General features: G+C 42.0%; 2 protein-coding genes and 1 pseudogene across 3 annotated transcripts; 2 read left to right on the plus strand and 1 right to left on the minus strand.

Moving 5' to 3' along the window:
• The first annotated feature begins 3,716 nt into the window (after window positions 1–3,716).
• Window positions 3,717–10,262, plus strand: LOC141773451 (peroxisomal N(1)-acetyl-spermine/spermidine oxidase-like). The gene is made up of 10 exons (XM_074645321.1): window positions 3,717–3,937; window positions 4,341–4,517; window positions 5,091–5,221; window positions 5,355–5,542; window positions 6,514–6,695; window positions 7,138–7,307; window positions 7,597–7,682; window positions 7,790–7,902; window positions 8,050–8,204; window positions 8,329–10,262. Exons 1-10 carry the CDS (start codon window positions 3,784–3,786, stop codon window positions 8,479–8,481), a joined length of 1,509 nt encoding a protein of 502 aa, XP_074501422.1. The 5' UTR covers window positions 3,717–3,783; the 3' UTR covers window positions 8,482–10,262.
• Window positions 10,263–10,680: 418 nt separating this feature from the next.
• On the minus strand, window positions 10,681–25,555 carry LOC141773455 (peroxisomal N(1)-acetyl-spermine/spermidine oxidase-like). 2 transcript variants are annotated; one of them, XM_074645328.1, is made up of 10 exons: window positions 24,439–25,555; window positions 19,245–19,421; window positions 18,734–18,864; window positions 16,888–17,075; window positions 14,099–14,280; window positions 13,487–13,656; window positions 13,112–13,197; window positions 12,892–13,004; window positions 12,588–12,742; window positions 10,681–12,473 (listed from the first exon to the last, which is right to left on the minus strand). In XM_074645328.1, exons 2-10 carry the CDS (start codon window positions 19,294–19,296, stop codon window positions 12,348–12,350), a joined length of 1,203 nt encoding a protein of 400 aa, XP_074501429.1. In that variant the 5' UTR covers window positions 19,297–19,421; window positions 24,439–25,555; the 3' UTR covers window positions 10,681–12,347. The 2 variants fall into 2 exon arrangements, with proteins under 2 accessions (XP_074501429.1, XP_074501428.1); XM_074645327.1 differs by lacking the exon at window positions 24,439–25,555 and adding an exon at window positions 21,087–21,272.
• Window positions 21,775–23,332, plus strand: LOC141773566 (toll-like receptor 5; annotated as a pseudogene).
• Window positions 25,556–25,567: the final 12 nt, after the last annotated feature.

A 25,567-nucleotide genomic window follows, 5' to 3' on the forward strand; every position in this document is an offset into this window, starting at 1 on the left:
AGACATGGTTGAAACCACAGTGGGATTTTGTTGTAAAGGGATATTCTGTAGTTAGAAGGGATAGGGAATCTGGTAATGGTGGAGGAGTTGCAACATGCATACAGAATGAAATGAGTTACAAGATAATGCATGTAAACACTGAGCATGAATCAATTGTGGTTAAGGTGTGGACTGACAGAGGTGATATAGATATAATTAACTTTTATAATCCATGCGGGAAATTAAGTCAAGGTATATTGGAGGATGTAGGGGGATCATTGCAAAACAATGTAATATGGTGTGGGGATTTTAATTCACATAATTCATTGTGGGGGAGCAATAGCACAGATGCTAATGGTGTAGTTGTAGAAGAATTTATAAATGATCACTGTTTGGTGTGTATTAATAATGGAGAGGGAACACGGTATAATTGCACTCAAAACACAGAAGCAGCACTTGACCTAACATTTGTAAATAGTACTTTAGCAGGTGTAAGTACATGGAAAGTAATAAAGCATACTACAATGGGCAGCGATCACTACCCCGTACTGACTAAAGTTGGTGTAAAAATGTATTATGATAAGGGAAAGAAAATTCCTAGATGGAAGTTGGAAAATGCTAACTGGGATGCTTACCAGAAGATTATCAAATGGATGTAAACATATTTAATGGTGAACTAGTTAATGAAATAATTCAGTCCGCTGAGGAAACAATCCCAAAGAGTACAGGAACTAAACGTATTAAGAATTTACCTTGGTGGAATAGCGACTGTAGCAAAGCCATAAAAACCAGAAATAAAGCATTTAGGGAACTCAAAAAACTTCATTCACAGGATGCTTTGATCCAGTATAAAAGGGCACAGGCAATAGTAAGGAAAACAATAAGAACCCAAAAACGCACATTTTGGAGGCAATATTGTAGCAGTATAGGAAGAGAAGTACAGCTTTCAGATGTCTGGGGCATGATCAGGAGAATGGGTGGGATCAGAAGGAGTTATAAATTACCAGTGATGAATAATGGGGATCAAATGGCTGTCAGCAACCTAGAAAAGGCTGAACTTCTGGCGCAAACATTCAGGAAAGTTCACAGCTCAGACAACCTAACGGATGAGGCCAGGCGCTGTAGAAATAGAGTTTTATTGGAGAAATCAAAAATATTAGAGAAAAACGAGACATCAGAAGATCCAATAGACCTGCCTTTTAGTATGTTTGAATTGAGAAGAGCAATAACTTGTGCACGTCAGACCACACCTGGTAAAGATGGCGTATGCTATAAAATGTTAGAGAACATGACAGATAACACTCTGGTCACTGTGTTAAGACTGGATAACAGAGTTTGGGAAACTGGACAACTTCCTTCAGTGTGGAAACAAGCCGTAATAGTGCCTATTCTAAAACCAGGGAAAGACCCATCAGATCCATATAGTTACAGACCTATTGCCCTAACCTCTCATTTATGTAAAATTATGGAACGAATGGTTACAGAGAGATTAACCTATTTCCTGGAAAGTAAAGCTCTTTTATCTCCACATCAAAGTGGGTTCCGTAGGGATCGCAATACTATGGACTCTGTCTTATGCTTAGAGTCAGACATCAGGAAAGCACAGACCAACAAATAAGTAGTAATAGCTATCTTCTTTGATGTGGAAAAAGCATATGATATGCTCTGGAAAGAAGGGTTACTCATTAAATTGAATTCATTGGGAATTGGTGGTAGAGCATATAATTGGGTGAAGGACTTTTTATTTGACAGGAAAATACAGGTAATATTAGATGCAGAATATTCAAATGTATATACAGTGGATAATGGAACTCCACAAGGTAGTGTCTGTAGTTCGTTATTATTCAATATAATGATCAATGATATATTTTCTCAGGTTGAGCAAAACATAGGAAAGTCTATGTATGCGGATGACGGAGCTCTTTGGATAAGAGGCTGCAATGTATCATTTGTTAATAAGAAAATGCAAGCTGCAATAGCTGAGGTGGAGAAATGGGCAAATAAATGGGGATTCAAGTTATCAGTAGCAAAAACACAAATTATTTGTTTCTTAAAACGGCGTAAAATCGCACCCATTTCCCTAAAACTGTATGATCAACCTCTGGAGCAAGTCAAAGCTGTTCGATTTCTGGGGATTTGGTTTGATGAAAAGCTCACATAGAACATTCATTTAGATAAAATCAGGAGCAAATGTAAAAAAGTCATCAATATACTGCGTTGTTTGACAGGACAGGAGTGGGGAGCAAGTAGAGCATCTTTACAACATATATACTGGGCTCTCATGAGATCTGTCCTTGACTATGGGTGTGTAGCTTACATGTCAGCAGCAGAATCAAACCTTAAGAAATTAGATGTACTGCAAGCTCAGGCTTTGAGAATCATTAGTGGATCATTCAGAACATCTCCGGTATCAGCAATGCAAGTGGAAGTGGGAGAAATGCCCCTACGGATTAGAAGAGTAAAATGAATGCTGGCATACTGGGTTAATCTTCAGGGTCATTATGAAACTCACCCTACCAAAAGTGTTTTGACAGACTGCTGGGAACATAAGCTTTGGGTGGGTGGGTGATGCAAAGGCAGAAAACATAGGGTTATGTCAATTCCAATATTGCTCTACAGTTTCAGTTTCCTCCATTCCTCCCTGGTTATTCCCCTTACCAAATGCTGACCTCAATATACAGCAGGAATTGAAGGAGAAGTCAAAGCAAATTCCAGCATGACGCATAGTCCAGAACTATTTTGATCAGCACTTCTCAGACTCTGTGTTCTTATTTACAGACGGCTCCAAAGATCCTGAGACAGGGTGTGCAGGTGCAGCAGTTTATATCCCGGTGAGTTAGACCTACATCAGGAAAAGAGTATCAGATCATGTGTCAGTATATACTACAGAAATATTGGCAATATTATTGGTCCTACAGTGGATAGAGGAGAGGGAAATAAATAACACCGTTATTGCATCTGACAGTTTTTCAGCACACACAAGCATAGGATCTGGTAGATCATCAGTTAGAACGGATTTAATTAATGAAATATTTCTCATTATGCATAGAATGGAAATAAAAGGCACAGGTACACGATTCATATGGGTTCCTGCTCATGTTGGTGTGGAGGGAAATGAGCAGGTAGACATTCTGGCCAAACAAACACTAAGAATTAAGAATATAGAATTACAAATTCCATTAAGTAAAGCTGAGGCTAAACCATTCATCAGGAACTATGCACAAAAAGTATGGCAGGAGTACTGGGATGAGCAGGAAACTGGAAGGCATATGTACAATATACAAAAACATGTTAGGGCAGGGAGAAAGGTGGGCTGGAAAAGAAGGGAAGAAAATATCATCACGCGACTAAGAATCGGACATACAGGTCTTAACCAAACATTATATCGAATAGGCAATCACCCAACTGGGAAATGTACACACTGTAACCAGCCAGAAACTGTTGAACACGTACTGATACACTGCAGTAATTACACTATCCAGAGGAATCACCTTTTTCAGACACTAAGGAAGGCAAAACATCACGACTTTTCAGTGTCAGGTCTATTGGGGAATAAAGCAGATAATATATACAGTGAAATTATTCAGTTTTTGAGAGAAACTGATTTAGTTAAAAGAATCTAGAGTTTTCATTATTTATTTATTTTTTTATTTTGTTTTATTTTGTTTCTGCACAATCTTCTGTTCCACACTCCAGTCCAGATGGTGGCGGTAATGCACCTCTAAGATGGTTTGCCAACCGCCAATAAACACCGAAGAAGAAGAAGAAGTAGTAGTTCTTATTGCAGTAAGAGCAGAAGCAGCTATGGCTCCGAGTGTGGACGCTACAATAGTGATAATAGGATGCGGGATATCAGGTCTAGCAGCGGCTCACCGGCTCGTTAACGCGGGATTTCATCACGTGAGGATACTTGAAGCGACTGCAAGAAGCGGAGGAAGAATAAAGACCTGCAGACTGGGTGGGAGACCATGAAGACACTACTTACAACTTTGCAGTTTATCTTTGTTGACTCAAAGGTCACTCTGTGTGACGTCACAGTGTCATTTCTTTAAAGTCTTCTCCAGTGGCTCCTGAGCTCTGACAGGAGCGCACAGATCTCTATTATGATATGATCTATTAGCCTTTTATTATCTTGTAACTACTATTTTAATCGATCTACTGAGGGATCTTACACATCCAAGTCTCACCTGATTAAAAATATGTTTTGTTCTTTCTAAACCTGACCAGACCTAGCTATGTCTGTTGTAAGTCATGTGACTGACTGACTGATAAATAAAGGATGGTTATGCAAGGGTTATACCCTATCATAAACAAACAGCAATAAAGATATCAAATAATAAAAATATATGTTCCATCTGCAGGTGATAATATTGTTGAGATAGGGGCAAACTGGATCCATGGACCGTCCGAGGAGAACCCAGTGTTTCGTCTGGCCCGTGAGTACGGGCTCCTGGATCCAGAGACCCTCACCCCAGAGAACCAGGCCATGGACGTCGGAGGACATCCCCCCTGGGTTCCCAATGTCTTCAGCAGTTCAGGTCAAGTTTATTTATACAGCCCGATATCACAAATCATAAATTGACCTCATTCTGTACAGCACATAACACCCTCTGTCCTCAGAGACTTTGGATGGAGAAAAACAGGTCCGAAGGGCACCAGGTGTTTTAAAAATCCCAGCTTATTTAAGACGGACCCCTCAGATAGTCCAAAATAATGAAGATAATATGAAAGTGTACAATAGAGTTGAACCAACCTTTGTGACACTCAGTAAAAGGTGAATATTCACATTCATTCAAGTGAGTTTTTGGTTGATTTCAGAGGACTTGTTTGATACACAAGTCACAAACAAGTCATAGATAAAGGTACTTGAATATTGAGTGTTATTCCCAGGCTTGAGTTCCTATAAGGGATATTAAGGATATTTTAAGGGTGTGCTAAAACTGGAATGACACGGTACAAATACGGTAGTAAACCAGTATTTGAGCAGAACGGACCCAACAGAAAATTTGAATATTTAATGGCACACTTGGCCAGTGTCATTGATTATTTAATGCAGTGTGTGAGCTAACCTGATGATAATTCGTGTTCTGTGGGTTGTGTAACGTGTGCAGGTCGGAAGCTAAATCCTGAGGACTTCTCTCCTGCTCAGGAGATGTTTGTTGAGCTGCTGGAGGAATGTTCAGAGTTTGCGAGTGGAGGAGGAGAACCCTTTGCCTCTATGGGAGATTTCATACGGTCAGAGGTACGTTTCTCTCAGAGACTCTAATAATAATAATAATACTGGCAGAGTGTTTGTGGTGAGAACTCACATGTCCTTGATGTTAAACTGCACCTTGCAAGAATAAAGAGTGGTTGTTGCTTGTTGTCTTGTGCAGGTTCAACAACGAGCAGCAGAGAAGTGGAAAGATATCGATGCGACCACCAGATCTCTGCGTCTGTGTTTGATCAGTAACATGTTGAAGGTGGAGTGCAGTGTTAATGGGGCTCACAGCTTGGATGAGGTGGGCCTGGGGGCCTTTGGCCTATACAAGACTCTTCCTGGACTGGACTGTACATTCCCAGGGTTTGTACTCCAATATTGCATACATACTGTAAAGTGCAGCTACTAACAATTATTTCTATAATCAATTTCGTGAAATCATTATTTCCTACATTTACATATTAATAATTTCAGAAGTAAAAGTGGTGTCTTGCAATTGCTTGTCTGAGCGGCAACCAAAGGATGCCCCAGCTTTTTATTTTATAGTAATATGAAATAAAGGTCCATCCGTCCATCTGCTTCCGCTTATCTGTGGCCGGGTCGCGGTTGGCAGCAGGCTAAGCAAGGTAGTCCAGACGTTCCTCTCCGCAGCAATGTTTCCAGTTCCTCCTGTGGGATATCAAGGCTTTACCAGGCCAGATGAGATATATATATTTCCTCCAGCGTGTTCTGGGTCCAGTCCAGAGTCTTCTACCAATTGGACATGCCTGGAAAACCTCCAAAAGGAGGTGCCCAGGAGGCATCCTGATCACATGTCCGAGCCACAACAGGCTCATTTCGACGTGAAGGAGCAGCGTCTCTACCCCACCTCCCTCCGTTTGATACCAAGTACGCTTAATAATCACCCTATGCGACCCTCTTGTTCCCTAAATCTAGTTGGTACCGCTCCACCTCCTGTACCAGCTCCGTCCCCTGTCCCTAGAACCAGTCTGCGATGGGGGTCAGCATGCTTAGCTCTCCGCTCTTGCATTCCTGCTGGCTTACAATGCACCGGAGTCCAATGTCTGTCTCTGCGGGTTGCGAGCCCGCAGGATGACAGCTCCATGTAGTTCTTTCGGGCTATACCTGGACGAGCCCCGTGGGTCAAGGCCCGGCCACCAGACGCTCGCCGGTGAACTGCCCTGCCAGGTCTGGCTCCAGGAGGGGGCCCCGGTAGTTTTACCTGATACATACAGAACCTTATTCAGCATGTTAGCTGTACATCATTCAGTCTGTTAATGAAGTGATTGTCGTAGTGTCCGATTAACTTAAACATCACTTTCTTTCTCACGCAGTGGGTACGAAGGTCTGATCAAACACCTGATGTCGGAGCTCCCCACTGGTTTAGTGAGCTACAATCAGCCTGTTCGCTGTGTCCACTGGAACAACACTGAGGAGAGAGAAAACCCGGTGATGATCGAGTGTGATGATGAGGAGAGAATCGCTGCGGATCATGTTATTGTCACAGTACCTCTAGGTATATCAGACACGTACATTCACAAACACAGTTTGCTATTTACCGTCTCAGTGCATGAAATGTTGAGGTTGTGCTACGACTCCGCTTTTAACAGTACCTCTAACATTTTCAACCAATCACTGTTGCCAAGAGCATTATGTCATTAAGCATTACATTTGTCAACTAATACTCGTAAATTTGCTTGTAAAAGTACTTATACATTTTATTTTCTATTTGTAATATAAACATATGAATTACTAGATCCTGTCACTAACTACAGTCTCAACCATAACACATCTCTAATTCTGCACATTAATCACAGTTAAACGTGATATACAGTTTTCTGTGGCTTTTGATGTGGTAAATAATAAAAAGTGAATTCCTTGTGTAGTTTTAAGCAGAGATTAGATTTGAGCTAGTCAGACCGTAACCTAACTTGTTCTGGTTTGTTCTGTTTCATCAGGATACCTAAAGAAGCACCATTCAGCCTTGTTCCGTCCTCCTCTCCCTCTACACAAGCTGCACTCCGTCCAGAGACTAGGTTTTGGAACAAACAATAAAATACAAGTGGAGTTTGATTCACCGTGGTGGGATGCCGACTGTGAGGCTATCTATCTTGTGTGGGAAGATGAGGTGAGACTTGCAGTCAATGAATAAAGGTGTACATTAACTGTAAAGTGCATGCAGAACGCATATATGCAATTACATGTTAAATAGAACACACTTAGGTTTTGATGTATAGCCTATGCAAAGAATATTTCAGTTATTATAATCATCGGTTCAGGATAACTCTCCTCGACCATCTCATTTATGCCTCATTCTCCACCCGCTCACTTCAAAAAAGTATGATGTTTATGCCACTAGTTAGCAAAAACACTAACATATACAAACATTTGAACCGTCTTCTCTTGTCATGATTCAGGATGCCATGGTGGACCAGGTGCCAGATGTACAGAGGTCCTGGATAAAGAAGTTATTTGGCTTCACTGTGCTCAAACCCACTGAAAGGTCGACAACCACAAATACTGATGCTTGCCTGCCTTGTTTATGTTGTATTTAATGTAAAATAACTGGTAGAAACATCCATAAGGAATGCTGTACTGTGTGACTTTCAGGTATGGGCATGTTCTGTGTGGCTGGATTGCTGGCCATGAGTCAGAGTATATGGAGACACTTTCTGAACAAGAGGTCACACACGCCGTCACACAACTCATCCGCAGATTTACAGGTGAGTCTAAATCAATTACAAGCATTGGGCAACATTCTCCTCCACTCAGCGCATTACTTCCTCAGCAGGATCTTTATATTTTCTGTCTAAAAAATCATTTTTAGAATGATCTCTGTCAACACTCACAGCCTAACTGTGTGTATTTAGGAAACCCTACCATCACCCCGAGGAGAGTCCTACGCTCCCAGTGGTTTCATGACCCCTGGACATGTGGATCTTACAGTTACCCAGGAATAGGCTGTTCACATCAGGACCTGGACAACATGATGGAGCCCCTGCCTACGAAGGGATCACAGTCACAAGTATCTACACGTTCATACTCCAACAGAGAATGTGTTCACCGAGCATAAACACATAATCACATATAATCACATATAATTAACCAAGGTGTAAAGGTCTTTGTTACAACTATTTGGTCTGTTTCAGCCCCTGCAGGTGTTGTTTGCTGGAGAGGCCACGCATCACTGCTACTACTCCACCGTCCATGGAGCTCTTCTCACTGGGTGGAGGGAAGCTGACAGACTCATCGCTCACTACTCCTCCATCAGTCCATCTGAACCGTCCAAGTCAAAGCTTTAAAAGAATCAAAGCTGCTCTGACAAAAAGAGATTTATCTTTAAACTATAATGTCAGAGTTGATTGGGAGGATTGTGTTAGAGCTGATGTATATGTAAAGCAGCGTACAGGCCTGTGAAATGTGATACTGCTGACCTTATGCTGTACAAGTGCCTTAAAATTTAAATGGACCTGGACAACGCAAGTGATCGATACAATTATGAAACTGTCATTAAAGGACCAATTTGTAGTATTTGTTGCCATGTAGCGGTGAGGTTGCAGATTGCAACTACTGAACCTGCTCCCCTGCCCTATGAAGCCAGTGTTTGGTTTGTCCGTTCTGTGCTACTGAAGACACTAGGGATGTCCATAATTAACCGTTTAACGAACGTGAACTCGTCACTTTAAGGAGAGAAGCTGGTCCACCTTAAGAGCCCACCTTAAGAGGCGGAGCCGGAGTTTCTCTGGCTCTCTTGAGCGGAGCGGAGGAGTTGTAGTTTCATAGCATTTATTCACCAACAAATAAACTACACACTGCTACACTTACGTTCACAGCTAGAACACCACCAACAACCTCACACTCACCACCAACACACACACGGTCTGTTGGACACTCACTAAAGTTACACAGACTACGTGTGCTGCGGTGAGCACGAAGGCTAGAGCTGCTAACGTAAAACAAATACACACACTGTTTATCGGGCAATCCCTATCGTTACGCCGGGCAGACACACAGCTGACAACCTGCTAAACTAAACTAAATGTGTGGTGGAGACTTTTACTGGGAAAGTGGCTGCATGTCCGCGACACTACACGCAGCATCGTAGCTGCTAAGTTAACGCTCCCGGACGGTGAACTGGAGACTCCCGTCAACCAACATCTGTTGTGCTCCTGCAGCTGGTACGAGGCACAAATCTTGTCGGTTAACGATTAATCATCAGTTAACGAGGGTCGGTTATCGGTTAAGAAGATTTTTCAAAATGAGCATCCCTAATTATGATACTTTCATTAAAGGGTCTATTTGTAGTATTTGTCGCCATGTAGCGGTGAGGTTGCAGATTGCAACAACTGAAACTGCTCCCGATGGAGCCAGTGTTTGGTTTGTCTGTTCTGCGCTACTGTAGACACATGGCGGTGCAACGCTGAACCCCAAGTTGCTCCCTGGGCGCTTCACAGCAGCCCGCTGCTCCTAAATGCCTAGGATGGGTTAAATGCAGAAATCACATGTCATGTACTGTATGTACCTGTATGTATATGACAATTCTTATAAAGATCAATTATTTTATCTCTGCCACTAGGTCCCCTGAAATGCTACAAACTGTCCCTTTAAATACATTAAGATCTCTATTTTTTAAGTTTCAAGTGACACAGTAATCAGTTTAATAACAATGCAGTTGTAAGATTTAGTAGTGATTTTGTAACTTCATTGTCTTGTTTTTTCCATGCAGTTGTCAACTTTCCGGTTTGCTAATCTAATTATTGTTTATTCATTGATTGTAATTAACTATTAATCAGATTCTATTGAAAAATATATTTTTAAAAAAACTATTTTTACAGTTGGTCTTAAGTCAATGAGTAAATTAATTTCCACATTTATGTGCAAAAGAATTTATAAAGTTCTATCTCGCTTATTTAAAATGTCCTAAGGCTAAGTTACTAATCATTTGATTGTTTGTAACTGACAATATGTTGCATTACCATTTGTACAATCCTGGTTCTCACATTATGATTCATTTTGAATCATATTGTGAAACATACTTGTCCATAGAAAAACAGTTAAGAACATTAAAGAATTATTGTATGAATTATTTTATCATTAAAGGCCAAAGCCTCCCACACACTGCCCACTCACTGACACACATCTTTCAAAAATAAAGTCTTATCAAGGACAGAACAAGGTTGATGCTGGGACAAACCAGACTGAACAAATGTTGCTCTTAATGGGCAAGCATCCATCTGGGTTATGTGATCATTAAACAGAGAAGACAGAACTAGCATGTAAAATAAGTATGCCAAAATATTCTGCAGAAAGGAGACACACTATGGATATCAAGTTCTTTGGGCTTTTCTTCTGCTCAACATCTGCCTGAACCCGAAAATGGCTTAGAGCACCACAGAGGATGCACAGGACAACTCACTCCTTTCTCTTGCATTTATTAAACTCCATAGCAATGCAAACAGTTCATTTCTTAAATGTCTGACTTCGTTTGAAGATTGATGTTAGGAGGTTGTTAGGTTGATAACAAAAAACTAAAATGAGAGAGAAGTTAAACCATACGGTCATTATGAACAACAAGTGCTGGATAATTTCCTTTCCTTTTATCTGCTTCACATTTCATCAGCATCATCACATTTGTTACTTTTGTTACCTCCAAACAAACCAAAATAAAACAGTAATTTACCAATAGGTATTATTATTACCATTATTATTAATCACGCTCAAATAAATCAGGTCAATTATCAGTACATCTAAGAAATAATAAATCCCAACAATAATATATCCCCAAAAGCATACATGCAATTTATACTGATAATAATCACCACAAAACACACTATCATTACCTAACTCCATCATATATCCACCATCTGATTAAACGCCATAATAATGACAACCAGTAACCAAGGGGGGGGGGGGGGGGGGGTGTGTGTGTGTCTAAGTATACTTGGCTTATACTTGTACGTAATCCTTTGATCGAGATATATTTTATAAAAGTATAATTAAGTATTCTTGCCTTATAGGCCTACAGAAAGGTATACTTGGCTTGTAGTTGTGCTTACATTTTGATAGAGTAGCCTATTAAAGTGTGTGAGAGTTTGTAAATGGATGTTTCGATATAAATTTACTTACGTTACGTTATGTTTTTGGATTCACCGTGAAGGCATTTTTTTTATCATCACAAAACGTCTAGTCAAACAGCAAAATTAGTTTTTTTTATGTAATACATAAATCATTGGCTAAGTACTATCAGTATATCTGTAGTACAAAATAAAACTTTTATGTAAATTAGTAGTGTACTCAAAGTTTACTATCCTTACACTTAAAGTATACTTGAAAGGATACTTTTATAAACTAAAAAGTGGGCCAATTTAGTAGAAGTAGTACACTTAACACACTTACTACACACTACACTACAATACTACAGTTACTATACTTAATTAATTATACTACTAGTACATTGATATTAGTATACTTACTACATGAAGTATACATGGGGGAAATATACTTGAATAATTACTTAAGTATACTTCATAAAATAAACTTGAAGAATGCTACTTTTTCGTAAGGGAAAACAGACTTCTTTCATCTTTCGTCAAAGAATGACGAAAGACGAACCGAAGAACAAAGGAACTGAGGTAAACAGTGACTGACTGACTGACTGACTGACTGGGGAAGTGAGAGCAGTGAGTGCAGAACTAATGTGGGACAAGTGAAACGGATCAGGGCGGGGCAGACAATCAAAAAGGCCGGAAAACGCACAGAGGTAGGAAGTAAAACCATGATAACATGACACGAGGAGAGTGACTTTCAAAATACAACAAGGAATAAACTACAACCAAAACCCAGGACCATGACAACATGTTATTGAACGTGTTTGCTGGGAAAGAATCTTCTCAATTTACCAAGTTCATTAGGCATGATCTGAGGTAGGCTATATATCAAATAAAATACTTGATAGGGCTTCATCTGTGCTTAGAGGGGATACATGAAAGAATGTGTATCCCACTATAACTTTTGCAAGGAAAGATCAAACTTCTCCAAGTTCACCAAGGTTATTAGGCATGATCTGAATTACTCCAAAAATAAAATATGTGGGGCTGCTTTAAATAAACAGCAGCTCTCACACAATCCAAATCAACTCTGAGATCATAGTTTGAAGAAGTCACAGACTTTAGCTAGGAATCTGATAGTGAGCGATGAGTCTGTCAGCTTCCCTCCACCCAGTGAGAAGAGCTCCATGGACGGTGGAGTAGTAGCAGTGATGAGTAGCCTCTCCAGCAAACAACACCTGCAGGGCCTGAAACAGACCAAATAGTTGTAACAAAGAGCTTTACACCTCGGTTAATTATATGTGATTATGTGTTTATGCTCGGTGAACACATTCTGTGTTGGAGTATGAACATGTAGATACTTGTGACTGTGATCCCTTCGTAGGCAGGGGCTCCATCATGTTGTCCAGGTCCTGCGCTGAACAGCCTATTCCTGGGTAACTGTAAGATCCACATGTCCAGGGGTCATGAAACCACTGGGAGCGTAGGATTCTCCTCGGGGTGATGGTAGGGTTTCCTAAATACACACAGTAAGGCCGTAAGTGCTGACAGAGATCATTCTAAAAATTACATTTTAGACAGAAAATATAAAGATCCTGCTGAGGAAGTAATGCGCTCTGAATGGAGGAGAATGTTGCCCAATGCTTGTAATTGATTTAGACTCACCTGTAAATCTGCGGATGAGTTGTGTGACGGCGTGTGTGACCTCTTGTTCAGAAAGTGTCTCCATAAACTCTGACTCATGGCCAGCAATCCAGCCACACAGAACATGCCCATACCTGAAAGTCACACAGTACAGCATTCCTTATGGATGTTTCTACCAGTTATTTTACATTAAATACAACATAAACAAGGCAGGCAAGCATCAGTATTTGTGGTTGTCGACCTTTCAGTGGGTTTGAGCACAGTGAAGCCAAATAACTTCTTTATCCAGGACCTCTGTACATCTGGCACCTGGTCCACCATGGCATCCTGAATCATAACAAGAGAAGACGGTTCAAATGTTTGTATATGTTAGTGTTTTTGCTAACTAGTGGCATAAATATCATACTTTTTTGAAGTGAGCGGGTGGAGAATGAGGCATAAATGAGATGGTCGAGGAGAGTTATCCTGAACCGATGATTATAATAACTGAAATATTCTTTGCATAGGCTATACATCAAAACCTAAGTGTGTTCTATTTAACATGTAATTGCATATATGCGTTCTGCATGCACTTTACAGTTAATGTACACCTTTATTCATTGACTGCAAGTCTCACCTCATCTTCCCACACAAGATAGATAGCCTCACAGTCGGCATCCCACCACGGTGAATCAAACTCCACTTGTATTTTATTGTTTGTTCCAAAACCTAGTCTCTGGACGGAGTGCAGCTTGTGTAGAGGGAGAGGAGGACGGAACAAGGCTGAATGGTGCTTCTTTAGGTATCCTGATGAAACAGAACAAACCAGAACAAGTTAGGTTACGGTCTGACTAGCTCAAATCTAATCTCTGCTTAAAACTACACAAGGAATTCACTTTTTATTATTTACCACATCAAAAGCCACAGAAAACTGTATATCACGTTTAACTGTGATTAATGTGCAGAATTAGAGATGTGTTATGGTTGAGACTGTAGTTAGTGACAGGATCTAGTAATTCATATGTTTATATTACAAATAGAAAATAAAATGTATAAGTACTTTTACAAGCAAATTTACGAGTATTAGTTGACAAATGTAATGCTTAATGACATAATGCTCTTGGCAACAGTGATTGGTTGAAAATGTTAGAGGTCCTGTTAAAAACGGAGTCGTAGCACAACCTCAACATTTCATGCACTGAGACGGTAAATAGCAAACTGTGTTTGTGAATGTACGTGTCTGATATACCTAGAGGTACTGTGACAATAACATGATCCGCAGCGATTCTCTCCTCATCATCACACTCGATCATCACCGGGTTTTCTCTTTCCTCAGTGTTGTTCCAGTGGACACAGCGAACAGGCTGATTGTAGCTCACTAAACCACTGGGGAGCTCCGACATCAAGTGTTTGATCAGACCTTCGTACCCACTGCGTGAGAAAGAAAGTGATGTATAAGTTAATCGGACACTACGACAATCACTTCATTAACAGACTGAATGATGTACAGCGAACATGCTGAATAAGGTTCTGTATGTATCAGGTAAAACTACCGGGGCCCCCTCCTGGAGCCAGACCTGGCAGGGCAGTTCACCGGCGAGCGTCTGGTGGCCGGGCCTTGACCCACGGGGTTCGTCCAGGTATAGCCCGAAAGAACTACAAGGAGCTGTCATCCTGCGGGCTCGCAACCCGCAGAGACAGACATTGGACTCCGGTGCATTGTAAGCCAGCAGGAAAGCAAGAGCGGAGAGCTAAGCATGCTGACCCCCATCGCAGACTGGTTCTAGGGACAGGGGACGGAGCTGGTACAGGAGGTGGAGCGGTACCAACTAGATTTAGGGAACAAGAGGGTTGCCACTATGCTACTGCAAGTCGCTGAGAGGAAGTCTCTGAGGTTTGCTTTTTTCTCTGGGTGGCATCCTGGAAAGGATACCGTTTGGGACTCTATGGCCCAATCACAATGTTCCCCCTTAAGGCCTTAAGCCCTGAACCCTCGGGGACTTGACTGACGTCACCTGGTAAATGGTTGAGTGTGAGATGTTGCGAGGGCCTGAAATGGTAAAAATATGAATGGGACAGCACTTTGCAGCTACAAATCACTTCACCTTGATATGCAAATTGTGTGTTTTTATTTCCTGTTTTTTGCTGCCTATTTGAACATCTTCCAGGCTCTTGCCTTTACGAGATGAGAGGAAACCTTCAAAAAATCAGTTTACTTGTTTTTGTCAAACTTTATTAAGCAAATTTAAAAGAAATGGTTGATGAATAACCCTGTGTTAGAATGTTCTCCCTGTGTTAGCGTGTTCTCCCCGTGTTAGCGTGGTCTCCCCTTGTTAGCGTGGTCTCCCCTTGTTAGCGTGGTCTCCCTGTGTTAGGGTGGTCTCCCCGTGTTAGCGTGTTCTCCCCGTGTTAGCGTGTTCTCCCCGTGTTTGCGTGTTCTCCCCGTGTTAGCGTGGTCTCCCCTTGTTAGCGTGGTCTCCCCTTGTTAGCGTGGTCTCCCTGTGTTAGGGTGGTCTCCCCTTGTTAGCGTGTTCTCCCAGTGTTAGCATGTTCTCCCCGTGTTAGCGTGTTCTCCCCGTGTTAGCGTGTTCTCCCCGTGTTAGCGTGGTCTCCCCGTGTTAGCGTGGTCCCCCCTTGTTAGCGTGTTCTCCCCGTGTTTGCGTGTTCTCCCCGTGTTAGCGTGTTCTCCCCTTGTTAGCGTGGTCTCCCTGTGTTAGCGTGTTCTCCCCGTGTTAGCGTGGTCTCCCCGTGTTAGCGTGGTCTCCCCGTGTTAGCGTGTTCTCCCCGTGTTAGCGTGGTCTCCCCGTGTTAGCGTGTTCTCCCCGTGTTAGCGTGGTCTCCCCGTGTTAGCGTGTTCTCCCCGTGTTAGCGTGTTCTCCCTGTGTTAGCGTGGTCTCCCTCTGTTAGCGTGTTCTCCCCGTGTTTGCGTGTTCTCCCTGTGTTAGCGTGGTCTCCCCTTGTTAGCGTGGTCTCCCTGTGTTAGCGTGGTCTCCCTGTGTTAGCGTGTTCTCCCCGTGTTAGCGTGGTCTCCCCTTGTTAGCGTGTTCTCCCCTTGTTAGCGTGTTCTCCCCGTGTTAGCGTGTTCTCCCCGTGTTAGCGTGGTCTCCCCGTGTTAGCGTGTGTTTTCTCCGGGTGCTCAGGTTTCCTCCCACAGTCCAAAGACATGCAGGTTAGGTTCATTGTTCACTCTAAATGTCCTGTAGGTGTGAATGTGAGCGTGAATGGTTGTCTGTCTCTATGTGTCAGCCCTGTGATAGTCTGGAGACCTGTCCAGGTGTACCCCCCACCCCCCAATGTCATCAGGATCGGCTCCAGCCCCCCCGCAACCCTGGAGACAGAATAAGCGTTTACAGATAATGGATGGATGGGTTGATGAATAAACCAGGTGTGTCATAAAGTCTAATGCTTGCATTCCTCTGATTTCATGTGTTATTTTATGGACCATCTTAAATCCTTAATATTAATGTTTCTGTGTAAATTGAAATATGCCTGGCTGAACACCCACGTGCCGTCCTCCTTGTTTATAATTTTGTTTTTGTTTTTTGACGCCTCCGGGCTTCCCCTGGTAACCGTGGCAACCCTGTGTTTAACGTCACAACGCTATGAAATGTGGGTAATTCCCTCAGGCAAAGTCTGCAGAAATGCGGACTTACGGGAAGTCTTCATAAAGTGTTCAAAATGTCTGTGAGAAAGCCCTCAAGGACCTGACGATGTGACAGCGGGACAGCCCTAAACCCTCCCGGACTTTGTGGGAACGCGCCTCAAAGTCTGTGAGTCTGTGAGTGTGGACACTGGGATCGGGCCTATAGTTCTGCTCGGGAACTTCAACGCTCACATGGGCAACGATGGAGAAACCTGGAGGGGGTGACTGGGAGGAACGGTCTCCCTGATCTGAACCTGAGTGGTGTTTTGTTATAAGTCTTCTGTTCGGGGTAGAGCCGCTGCTTCTTCACGTCGAAACATTTGAATGAAATTGATTCTAGATATAATTGTTAGTAGCTGCACTTTACAGTATGTATGCAATATTGGTGTACAAACCCTGGGAATGTACAGTCCACTCCAGGAAGAGTCTTGTATAGGCCAGAGGCCCCCAGGCCCACCTCATCCAAGCTGTGAGCCCCATTAGAACTGCACTGCCCCTTCAACATGTTACTGATCAAACACAGACGCAGAGATCTGGTGGTCGCATCGATATCTTTCCACTTCTCTGCTGCTCGTTGTTGAACCTGCACAAGACAACAAGGAACAATCACTCTTTATTCTTGCAAGGTGCAGTTTAACATCAAGGATATGTGTATGGAAGTTTTTATTGGACTTTATTAGTTGTAATCCACAGAAGACATTCCACAAATGTGTACCATAATCTGCAAATATTTCACTATCCACAAACATGTATTTTTGTATTTGTGTTGTGTAAAGTCACATACACAAAAATACAGGGCAATTTGCAAATACGCATAACTTACTCTTTAAATATGTATTTTAAGGTTTACATGGAAATGGATATCTACACATTTTTGCATCTATTTGCCCATTTGCAGATCGCTTCCTGTGGATTTACGGGCCACATGACATTTGTAACTTTCCTCCTGTTTGTTTACAGAATTTTGTCCAATTGGTACCGCAGCAGATCTGTAGATAATAGTTGTAATCCACAGAAGACTATTCACAAATACGTATTTTAAGTTTTACATGTAAAGTGATATATACACATTTGTGCATCTATTTCTACACGTGGAATGCTATTTGCGCATTTGCAGATCGCTTCCTGTGCATTTGTGGGCCATGTGACATTTGCAACTTCCCTCCTGTTTGTTTACGTAATTTTGTCCAATTTGTACCAATCTGTAAGTAAGAGGTGCATTTACTAGCTCCACCAGGAGGGGGCGACATTCCCTCACATGAGCTGACGGAACTACAGTCTAAAGCTATAGAAGTAGAGTCTAAGGAGACAACCAACAGCCTGGCTTCTGGAGGTGAAAGACGACGTGGAATATCTTTATTTAACGCGAGCCAGCGTCAGTGACTAAATCAGTTTGATTGCATTGTTTTCTATTAGAATGAACTAACTGGCCGCGAGAGACGAAGCGCTGCGCAGCGTGTGGGTTTTGTCAGACGTCCTGTTTCTATTTATTCCTTATTCCAAAAGATGAGGAATGGCTGATTGGTGAAATTGAAATGATATAAATATATATAAATTATGTTATCTGATACGATACCTCCTCATTTCACTACAAACACCTAAACACCCTTTTCAGAGGTTACGTCTCTAGTCTTGACCACACAGCTGATAGGTACGTGGTTTGTAGCGTCCGATGTTATTAGGCTATAAGTAAATAAAAAGACAAATCTATCTTCTTATCTTGTTTACTTATAGCCTAATAACATCGGACGCTCTGTCTCCATACCGTTAAATATGCACTTATGTCAAGCCATGTACACAAACCACGTAGCTACCAGCTGTGCGGTACCAATTGGACAAAATTACGTTAACAAACAGGAGGGAAGTTGCAAATGTCACATGGCCCACAAATGCACAGGAAGCGATTTGTAAGTGCGCAAATAGCATTCCACGTGTAGAAATAGATGCACAAATGTGTGTTTATCAATTTACATGTAAACCTTAAAATACGTATTTACAGAGTAAGTTATGTGTATTTGCAAATTGCCCTGTATTTTTGTGGATGTGACTTTACACAACACAGATACAAAAATACATGTTTGTGGATAGTGAAATATTTGCAGATCATGGTACATATTTGTGGAATGTCTTCTGTGGGTTACAACTAATAAAGTCCAATAAAAACGTCCATACATGTGAGTTCTCATCACAAACACTCTGCCAGTATTATTATTATTATTAGAGTCTCTGAGAGAAACGTACCTCTGACCGTATGAAATCTCCCAAAGAGGCAAAGGGTGCTCCTCCTCCACTCGCAAACTCTGAACTTTCCTCCAGCAGCTCAACAAACATCTCCTTAACGGGAGAGAAGTCCTCAGGATTTAGCTTCCGACCTGCACACGTTACACAACCCACAGAATACTTATTATCATCAGGTTAGCTCACACACTGCATTAAATAATCAATGACACTGGCTACACGTTGTCATTCATTCATTATCCGTAACCGCTTATCCTGTTCAGGGTCGCGGGGGGGCTGGAGCCGATCCCAGCTGACATTGGGTGAAGGCAGGGTACACCCTGGACAGACAACCATTCACGCTCACATTCACACCTACGGGACCATTTAGAGTCAACAATGAACCTGCATGTCTTTGGACTGTGGGAGGAAACCTGAGAACCCGGAGAAAACACACACTAACACGGGGAGAACATGCTAACTCCACACAGAAGGACCCGGTATAAATATATACTGTAAATAAAATTGACTTGACCTGAACTGCTGAAGATATTGGGAACCCAGGGGGGATGTTCTCCGGTGTCCATGGCCTGGTTCTCTGGGGTGAGGGCCTCTGGATCCAGGAGCCCGTACTCACGGGCCAGACGAAACACTGGGTTCTCCTCGGACGGTCCATGGATCCAGTTTGCCCCTATCTCAACAATATTATCACCTGCAGATGGAACATATATATATTTTATAATTTGTATTGCTGTTTGTTTATGATAGGGTATAGCCCTTGCAAAATCATCTTTTATTTATCAGTCAGTCACATGACTTACAGCAGACATAGCTAGGTCTGGTCAGGGTTAAAACCCCTTAAAGTTCTTACGGCCCGCCGGCGGGCCCGGCCGCTATTCTGTCTTTCAGATGTTGTTGCGGGCTGAGGTTTCAAGCTAGAGTGAAGATACTGGATCATATGAAACTAGATTAAATCTAAGGAATCCATCGGTACCAACCACGTCATGCTAGCTTGTCGGGAAGATTGCTAAATAACGCTACAAAGTTACACTAAATGTCGGCAAAGAAAAACCGGCATGGCAATTTTCAAAGGGGTCCCTTGACCTCTGACCTAAAGATATGTGAATGTAAATGGGTTCTATGGGTACCCACGAGTCTCCCCTTTACAGACATGCCCACTTTATGATGATCACATGCAGTTTGGGGCAAAAAACATGCAGCTCTTTGAATGCAGTATAAATTATTTTCACAGATACTAAAATGGTGTATTTGAATATTTCTGCATACTGGGGTCCCTAAACAGTCTTGGAATCGCATAAATTGGATATCACTGTAAAGCTGAGATTCTTGTGGATCCAATGAGCCCAACTCTATTCATGTGTGATGATGTTAGTTTCCATAGTAGCCATTTCATTGTGAGACCATTTTTTGAAATGTGACCTCACTGTATAAAATGACCTGTGGTGACCTCTAGGATAATCACAGCCTCATGAAACTTTACAGCCACAAACTAGAGACCTAGAGCATCCAGAGGATGGATGGCTTTCCTAGCTAGATTCACAATAAGGGGGTTTCTGAGTAGTTTCCAGAAAAGAAGCTCTCGCCATCCCATCACCGAAAAATGCAATTCTTGCAGAAAACTTCAAATGTCAAAAGTTTTTGATCCCAAATCACAGCATGGCTTTTTCTATGGTGTTCCTCAAGGTCTTGGTGTCTTAATGTGGTATTTTGGAGGGATTATTAATCATTTTTTAAAATCAATTCTCCAGGGGTAAAAAAATGGTTCAATTTAGCACTAAATCTGTGTAACAAATGGTATCAACCCAAAAAATTGCTGCAACAATTACGAGACATGATAGAGCATGGGGATAACCATCATATACTTCTATCATGTTATACGCTCTTATACAAGTTCACAATTTATTAATTAATTTTTTATCCTGATTTATGACTAGAACAACTTGACACACAGTGCTGAGAGGAATCTCTAATTAATCTTCAGGTTTCCAGCTTTCAGATGATGACCACCACTTCTATGGGACTTTCTACCCCTGTCCCTCACACCTACTCTTCTATAAAAAAAAAGAAAAGAGGGCGGAATGGAAAGGGGCTAAGAAAGAACAACCCTTTTTCTTTTTTCGATTAGGTGAGACTTGGATGTGTAAGATCCCTCAGTAGATCGATTAAAATAGTAGTTACAAGACAATAAAAGGCTAATAGATTATATCATAATAGAGATCTGTGCGCTCCTGTCAGAGCTCAGGAGCCACTGGAGAAGACTTTAAAGAAATGACACTGTGACGTCACAGGGAGTGACAGGAGTGAGTCTAAAAAGATAAACTGCAAAGTTGTAAGTAGTGTCTTCATGGTCTCCCACCCAGTCTGCCGGTCTTTATTCTTCCTCCGCTTCTTGCAGTCGCTTCAAGTATCCTCACGTGATGAAATCCCGCGTTAACGAGCCGGTGAGCCGCTGCTAGACCTGATATCCCGCATCCTATTATCACTATTGTAGCGTCCACACTCGGAGCCATAGCTGCTTCCGCTCTTACTGCAATAAGAACTACTACTAACCCGGGTTACTGTCCTTCCCCCAGCACAACAAGGAGGACAGAAGAGGAGAGGTCCCGCGTCATCACCACGTCACGTCATCGGGATACAGCGGCACATAGGTTGTCAAATCTGGTCTCCTCTATGAGCCAATAGCAACACACGACCGCACACTGCGCGTGTTAGTGATGGGAACTCCGCCTCTTTCTAGTGAGCCAGATCATTTGGCTCAGCTCACCAAGAAGAGCCGGCTCTTTGGGCTCCCAAACGCCTCTTCGTTTGACCACTTCTACCTTTTATGATTCAGCCAAATTTAGCGAGGTTTTGACCTATGATTAGTATGTGTGCGCATATATCACTTAAAGGGACTGTTTGTAAGAATCAGAATTGCTTGTTAACAGTGACACCTGTGGCCTCTTTCAACACTCGAATAATTACTATGTGTTAAGGAAACCTTCCCATCAACCCGAGGAGAATATTCAGAATCAGCACTCCCAGTGGTGTCATGATTTCTGTGCATGCAAATCCTCCAGTTACCCTGGAAAAACCTGTTCAGCGAGCCCGTTCTCATTCTCGAAAAATGCCGAATCGGGGTATTGCGTCATCAACGCGTCATCAGTTACACTGCACATGTGTTATACCCAGAGGTATAAAAATAGAAATAGAAAATATATTCTCCAACATTCACCAATCTGACAGACCTTCGGGTGCTGGATTTGTCTTTCAACCACATTGGCGCACTGGGAGACAAAGCATTCAGTGGTCTTCCAAGCTTACGATCGTTAGATCTGACAGGAAATTCACTGCAAGACCTGAGTTCTCCTGCGCCTTTACCAAACTTAGAATATCTTCTTTTGGGCGACAATAAATTGAAATCGCTAAGGAACATCGTTGGGTTTGGGCAAGAACAGCATCCACGTGAATGTTGCAGACAACAGATTAACAAACTTGGAGGATGTTTATGATATTTTAACTAATTTAAATCATCTCCAAAATTTCTTCTATGGTGGCAACGTCATCAAGTGGTGCACACTAAGTCCGAAAGTGACAGTACCTTGGAATAATAGTTTGCAAGTGCTGGATCTTCATGGCAGTTCCCTGCAAATATTTTGGGTGCAGGGGAAGTGCCTCAACCTGTTTGATCCTCTAGAGAGTCTGCTCGGTCTAGATTTAAGCTTCAACTCACTTGCGACTCTCCCACAAGGGATTTTCAGTGGTCTAGGCTTGATCATAGAGATCGACCTCTTGTCTAATGCCTTAACCTATCTGCAGCCGGATATCTTTCCGGTCAGCCTCAAAAAACTTTTTAGCCTCCCCGGACCCTACGATTTTTCGGTCTCTCGGCTTCCTCAGCCTGGCTGCAAATCGGTTCCACTGCAATTGCAATCTGGAGAGCTTCCTGAAGTGGCTGAACATGACGAATGTAACCTTCCTGAGCACAGTTGAGAAATACAAGTGTGAGTTTCCAACTGCTCTCCATAATCTTCCTCTGCTCGAGTACTCCTCGATCATCGATCATTGTTAGCAGACACTTGTATCTGTCCAGGGATCACATTATTTTCATTACTGTTCAAGTAGTCTGTGAGTAATAAAACGCAAAGTTCCACGCCGTCCAGTGGACCAACTAATTTCGGAAAAAATTAGACAAATATCTTTTTGATCCTGTTTGAATTGCGCCATGAATCACACACATGATGTTTGTCACACAATTTTGCAAGTCAATAAAGTCGCAAAATGTTGTAAAACTGTCGAAGTATCAGACTGTGAAAATACATAATTAGAAAGACGACAAATCCAAAATTTGTGAAAGTGATATCGCTCTCTCTCTTCCTCTCTTCATTTCATTTCGTGGATTATTTGATAGGGACGAATACAAAGTACAGTACATAGACAACTTAAAAGGACTGTTCGTAGGAATCAGAAATTGCTTGTTAACAGCGACACCTGTGGATGTTAAGTCAACGAGAGTCATCGTCCTGTTGCTCGCGCTTGTGCTCGCTCTACATAGACATGAACGAGCATCGCTCAAAACAGTGAGGAGACACACGTCAGCTAAAACCACAATATCACTCTATATTTCAGCTGCTTGGCAGTAATGTTAGCTGACTAGACGAAGGTCTCTCCATGAATCAATGCTGATCCTAGTGTTGGCTTTTCCTGCCTCAGCCTCCCGACCGCGGCCGGAGGGAACAGGGGAGACACCGGAATTTTGGTCGGAGATAATAACGTTTCTCTCTGCGGAGCCCCGTCACTTCACAAGACACGGGAAACCTCTGTTGGTCTGGAGGAGCTGCAGCAGTTATTTCTGCACAAACGTCCACTGTACATTCACTAGATATTCTCAGGGCTAAACTAACTCTCCTGCAGTGTGTAGTGTGTAGTGTGCACGTGAGAGTGGAGTGAAAGAGTGCGGTGTGTGAGTGAAGGCAGGAAGGCAGAGGAGCAGAGGAGCAGAGTACAGCAGAGACTCCGGTCCTGGAGACCAAAGCTACAGCCTCCCCCACGTCCTCTGACCGCAGCCAACACTGTTTAACAGACGGGCTTCACTAGATAGAGCTTTGCGGTTTTGGTGCTTCTGTGTAGTTTGTGTTGGAGTCTGAGTCTGAACAGCATAGCCACACGCGAGCGCGCATGGGACACCGACCCACAATGATTTATACTTGTAAGAAGTTACAAACAGTCCCTTTAAAAAGGGCTATCGGATGCAAGTATCATAGTGCTTATAGCGGATGTTAATTTGCGACATATGTCACTAGAAGGGCTTTTTGTGAAAATAAGAGATTAAAACAGGAATGAGTACAGGAAAAATAAATAAATACAATAAAGCACACATTTATAAACTAGACATGAGTAAAGGTTTTGTCGCTGAATTAAACAGGATTTGGTTGCTCTCTTAAAAGTGGTAAAGTCTGCAGTAAATTTCCAGTGATCAGGTAGCGAGTTCCAAGCATTCGCTCCTTTCAGAGAAAAAGTTGTCTTAGCAGAAGATGTTTTGCAGAATTGACCTTTACAATTGCCACTTGAAGCTGCTCTGGTGGATCTGCTACAGCTCTGTAGTCTCATGATGTATTTGCAGAAAGGCAGAGGAGTAAGTCCGTTCAAACTTTTAAACACAAGCTTTACATAATGAAAATCAATAAATCATCATCTTGTATTTACTCAAAATGCGGCAATGATGGTACCTTATTTGCTTTTTGTCCAAGATTTCCAGGGCCATGTTGTAGAGACACTCGATGGATTTTACTACAGACTGGTTGGCCTGGGACCAGGCAGCCAAACCATAGGACAGATGTAAGAAAATCATTGAATTTAGAAACAGCATAGCACAGTCAAATGTCAAGCATTTCTTATCATCCTAAAACAGCTAAGGTTAGTCTTTATCGTTTTACAAATCTTTTTAGCATGACTTTTAAAGTTTAACTGAGAACCTAAATACTTCACCTCTGTTACTTGTTCTCATGAACTCACACCAGTAGCGGGTCTGATCCTTCTTTCTCTTCCTGGCTGATAGAAAGACCAGGAGTTGCTGGATTAAACACATCAGGTAAGATAACGTTTCACTTGTGCGTGGTCATAGCTAAGTTAGCTAGCCAGCTAGTGTTGGTGACGTATATTGTGCGACACGAGAGATGTAGTTCACTGAGCGGCTTCACACAAAACTAAATGATACTACGACAAACTGAGACTTTCTTGACTTGCAAAATTATGTTTTAAATTGACAAACATCATATGTGTGTGATTCATGGTGCAATTTAAACAGGATCCAAAAACTATTTGTCTCTTATCGACCGTATGTGTGACCGATGCAGGAGAGCACCCGCCACCCTCTCACATTTGTTCTGGTTTTGTCCAAAACTAAATAGTTTCTTGCAGTCAATATTTAAAACCTTTTCAGATGTTTTGGAAGTACCCATAGAACCTTCTGCTATTACTGCAGTATTTGGAGTAGCTCCACAAGACATACATCTTAGTCGCCAGGCAAAGAATATGAAAGCTTTAGCATCTCTCTAAACTAGACGACTTCTACTTCTTAAATGGAAGGAGAAGTACCCTTCAACCTTTAGTATGTGGATTAAAGATCTCATACATCGTCTGGTGTTGGAGAAGATTCGCTATACTACAAGAGGGCGTGTTCAGAAATGTTATGCTATATTGGAGACCTTTTTTAATCTATATAGAAAAAATGGATACCACTGACATTGAAGTTTTAAACTGCTGACCCCATATTACATATAATTCACAACTTATAATTAGGTTTTTTGTTTTTGTTTGTTTACTTTTTGTTTTTGGTTCTTTCCTCCTTTATTTTTG

Source organism: Sebastes fasciatus, chromosome 9 (genome assembly GCF_043250625.1).
Source record: "Sebastes fasciatus isolate fSebFas1 chromosome 9, fSebFas1.pri, whole genome shotgun sequence".
Classification (NCBI taxonomy): domain Eukaryota; kingdom Metazoa; phylum Chordata; class Actinopteri; order Perciformes; family Sebastidae; genus Sebastes; species Sebastes fasciatus.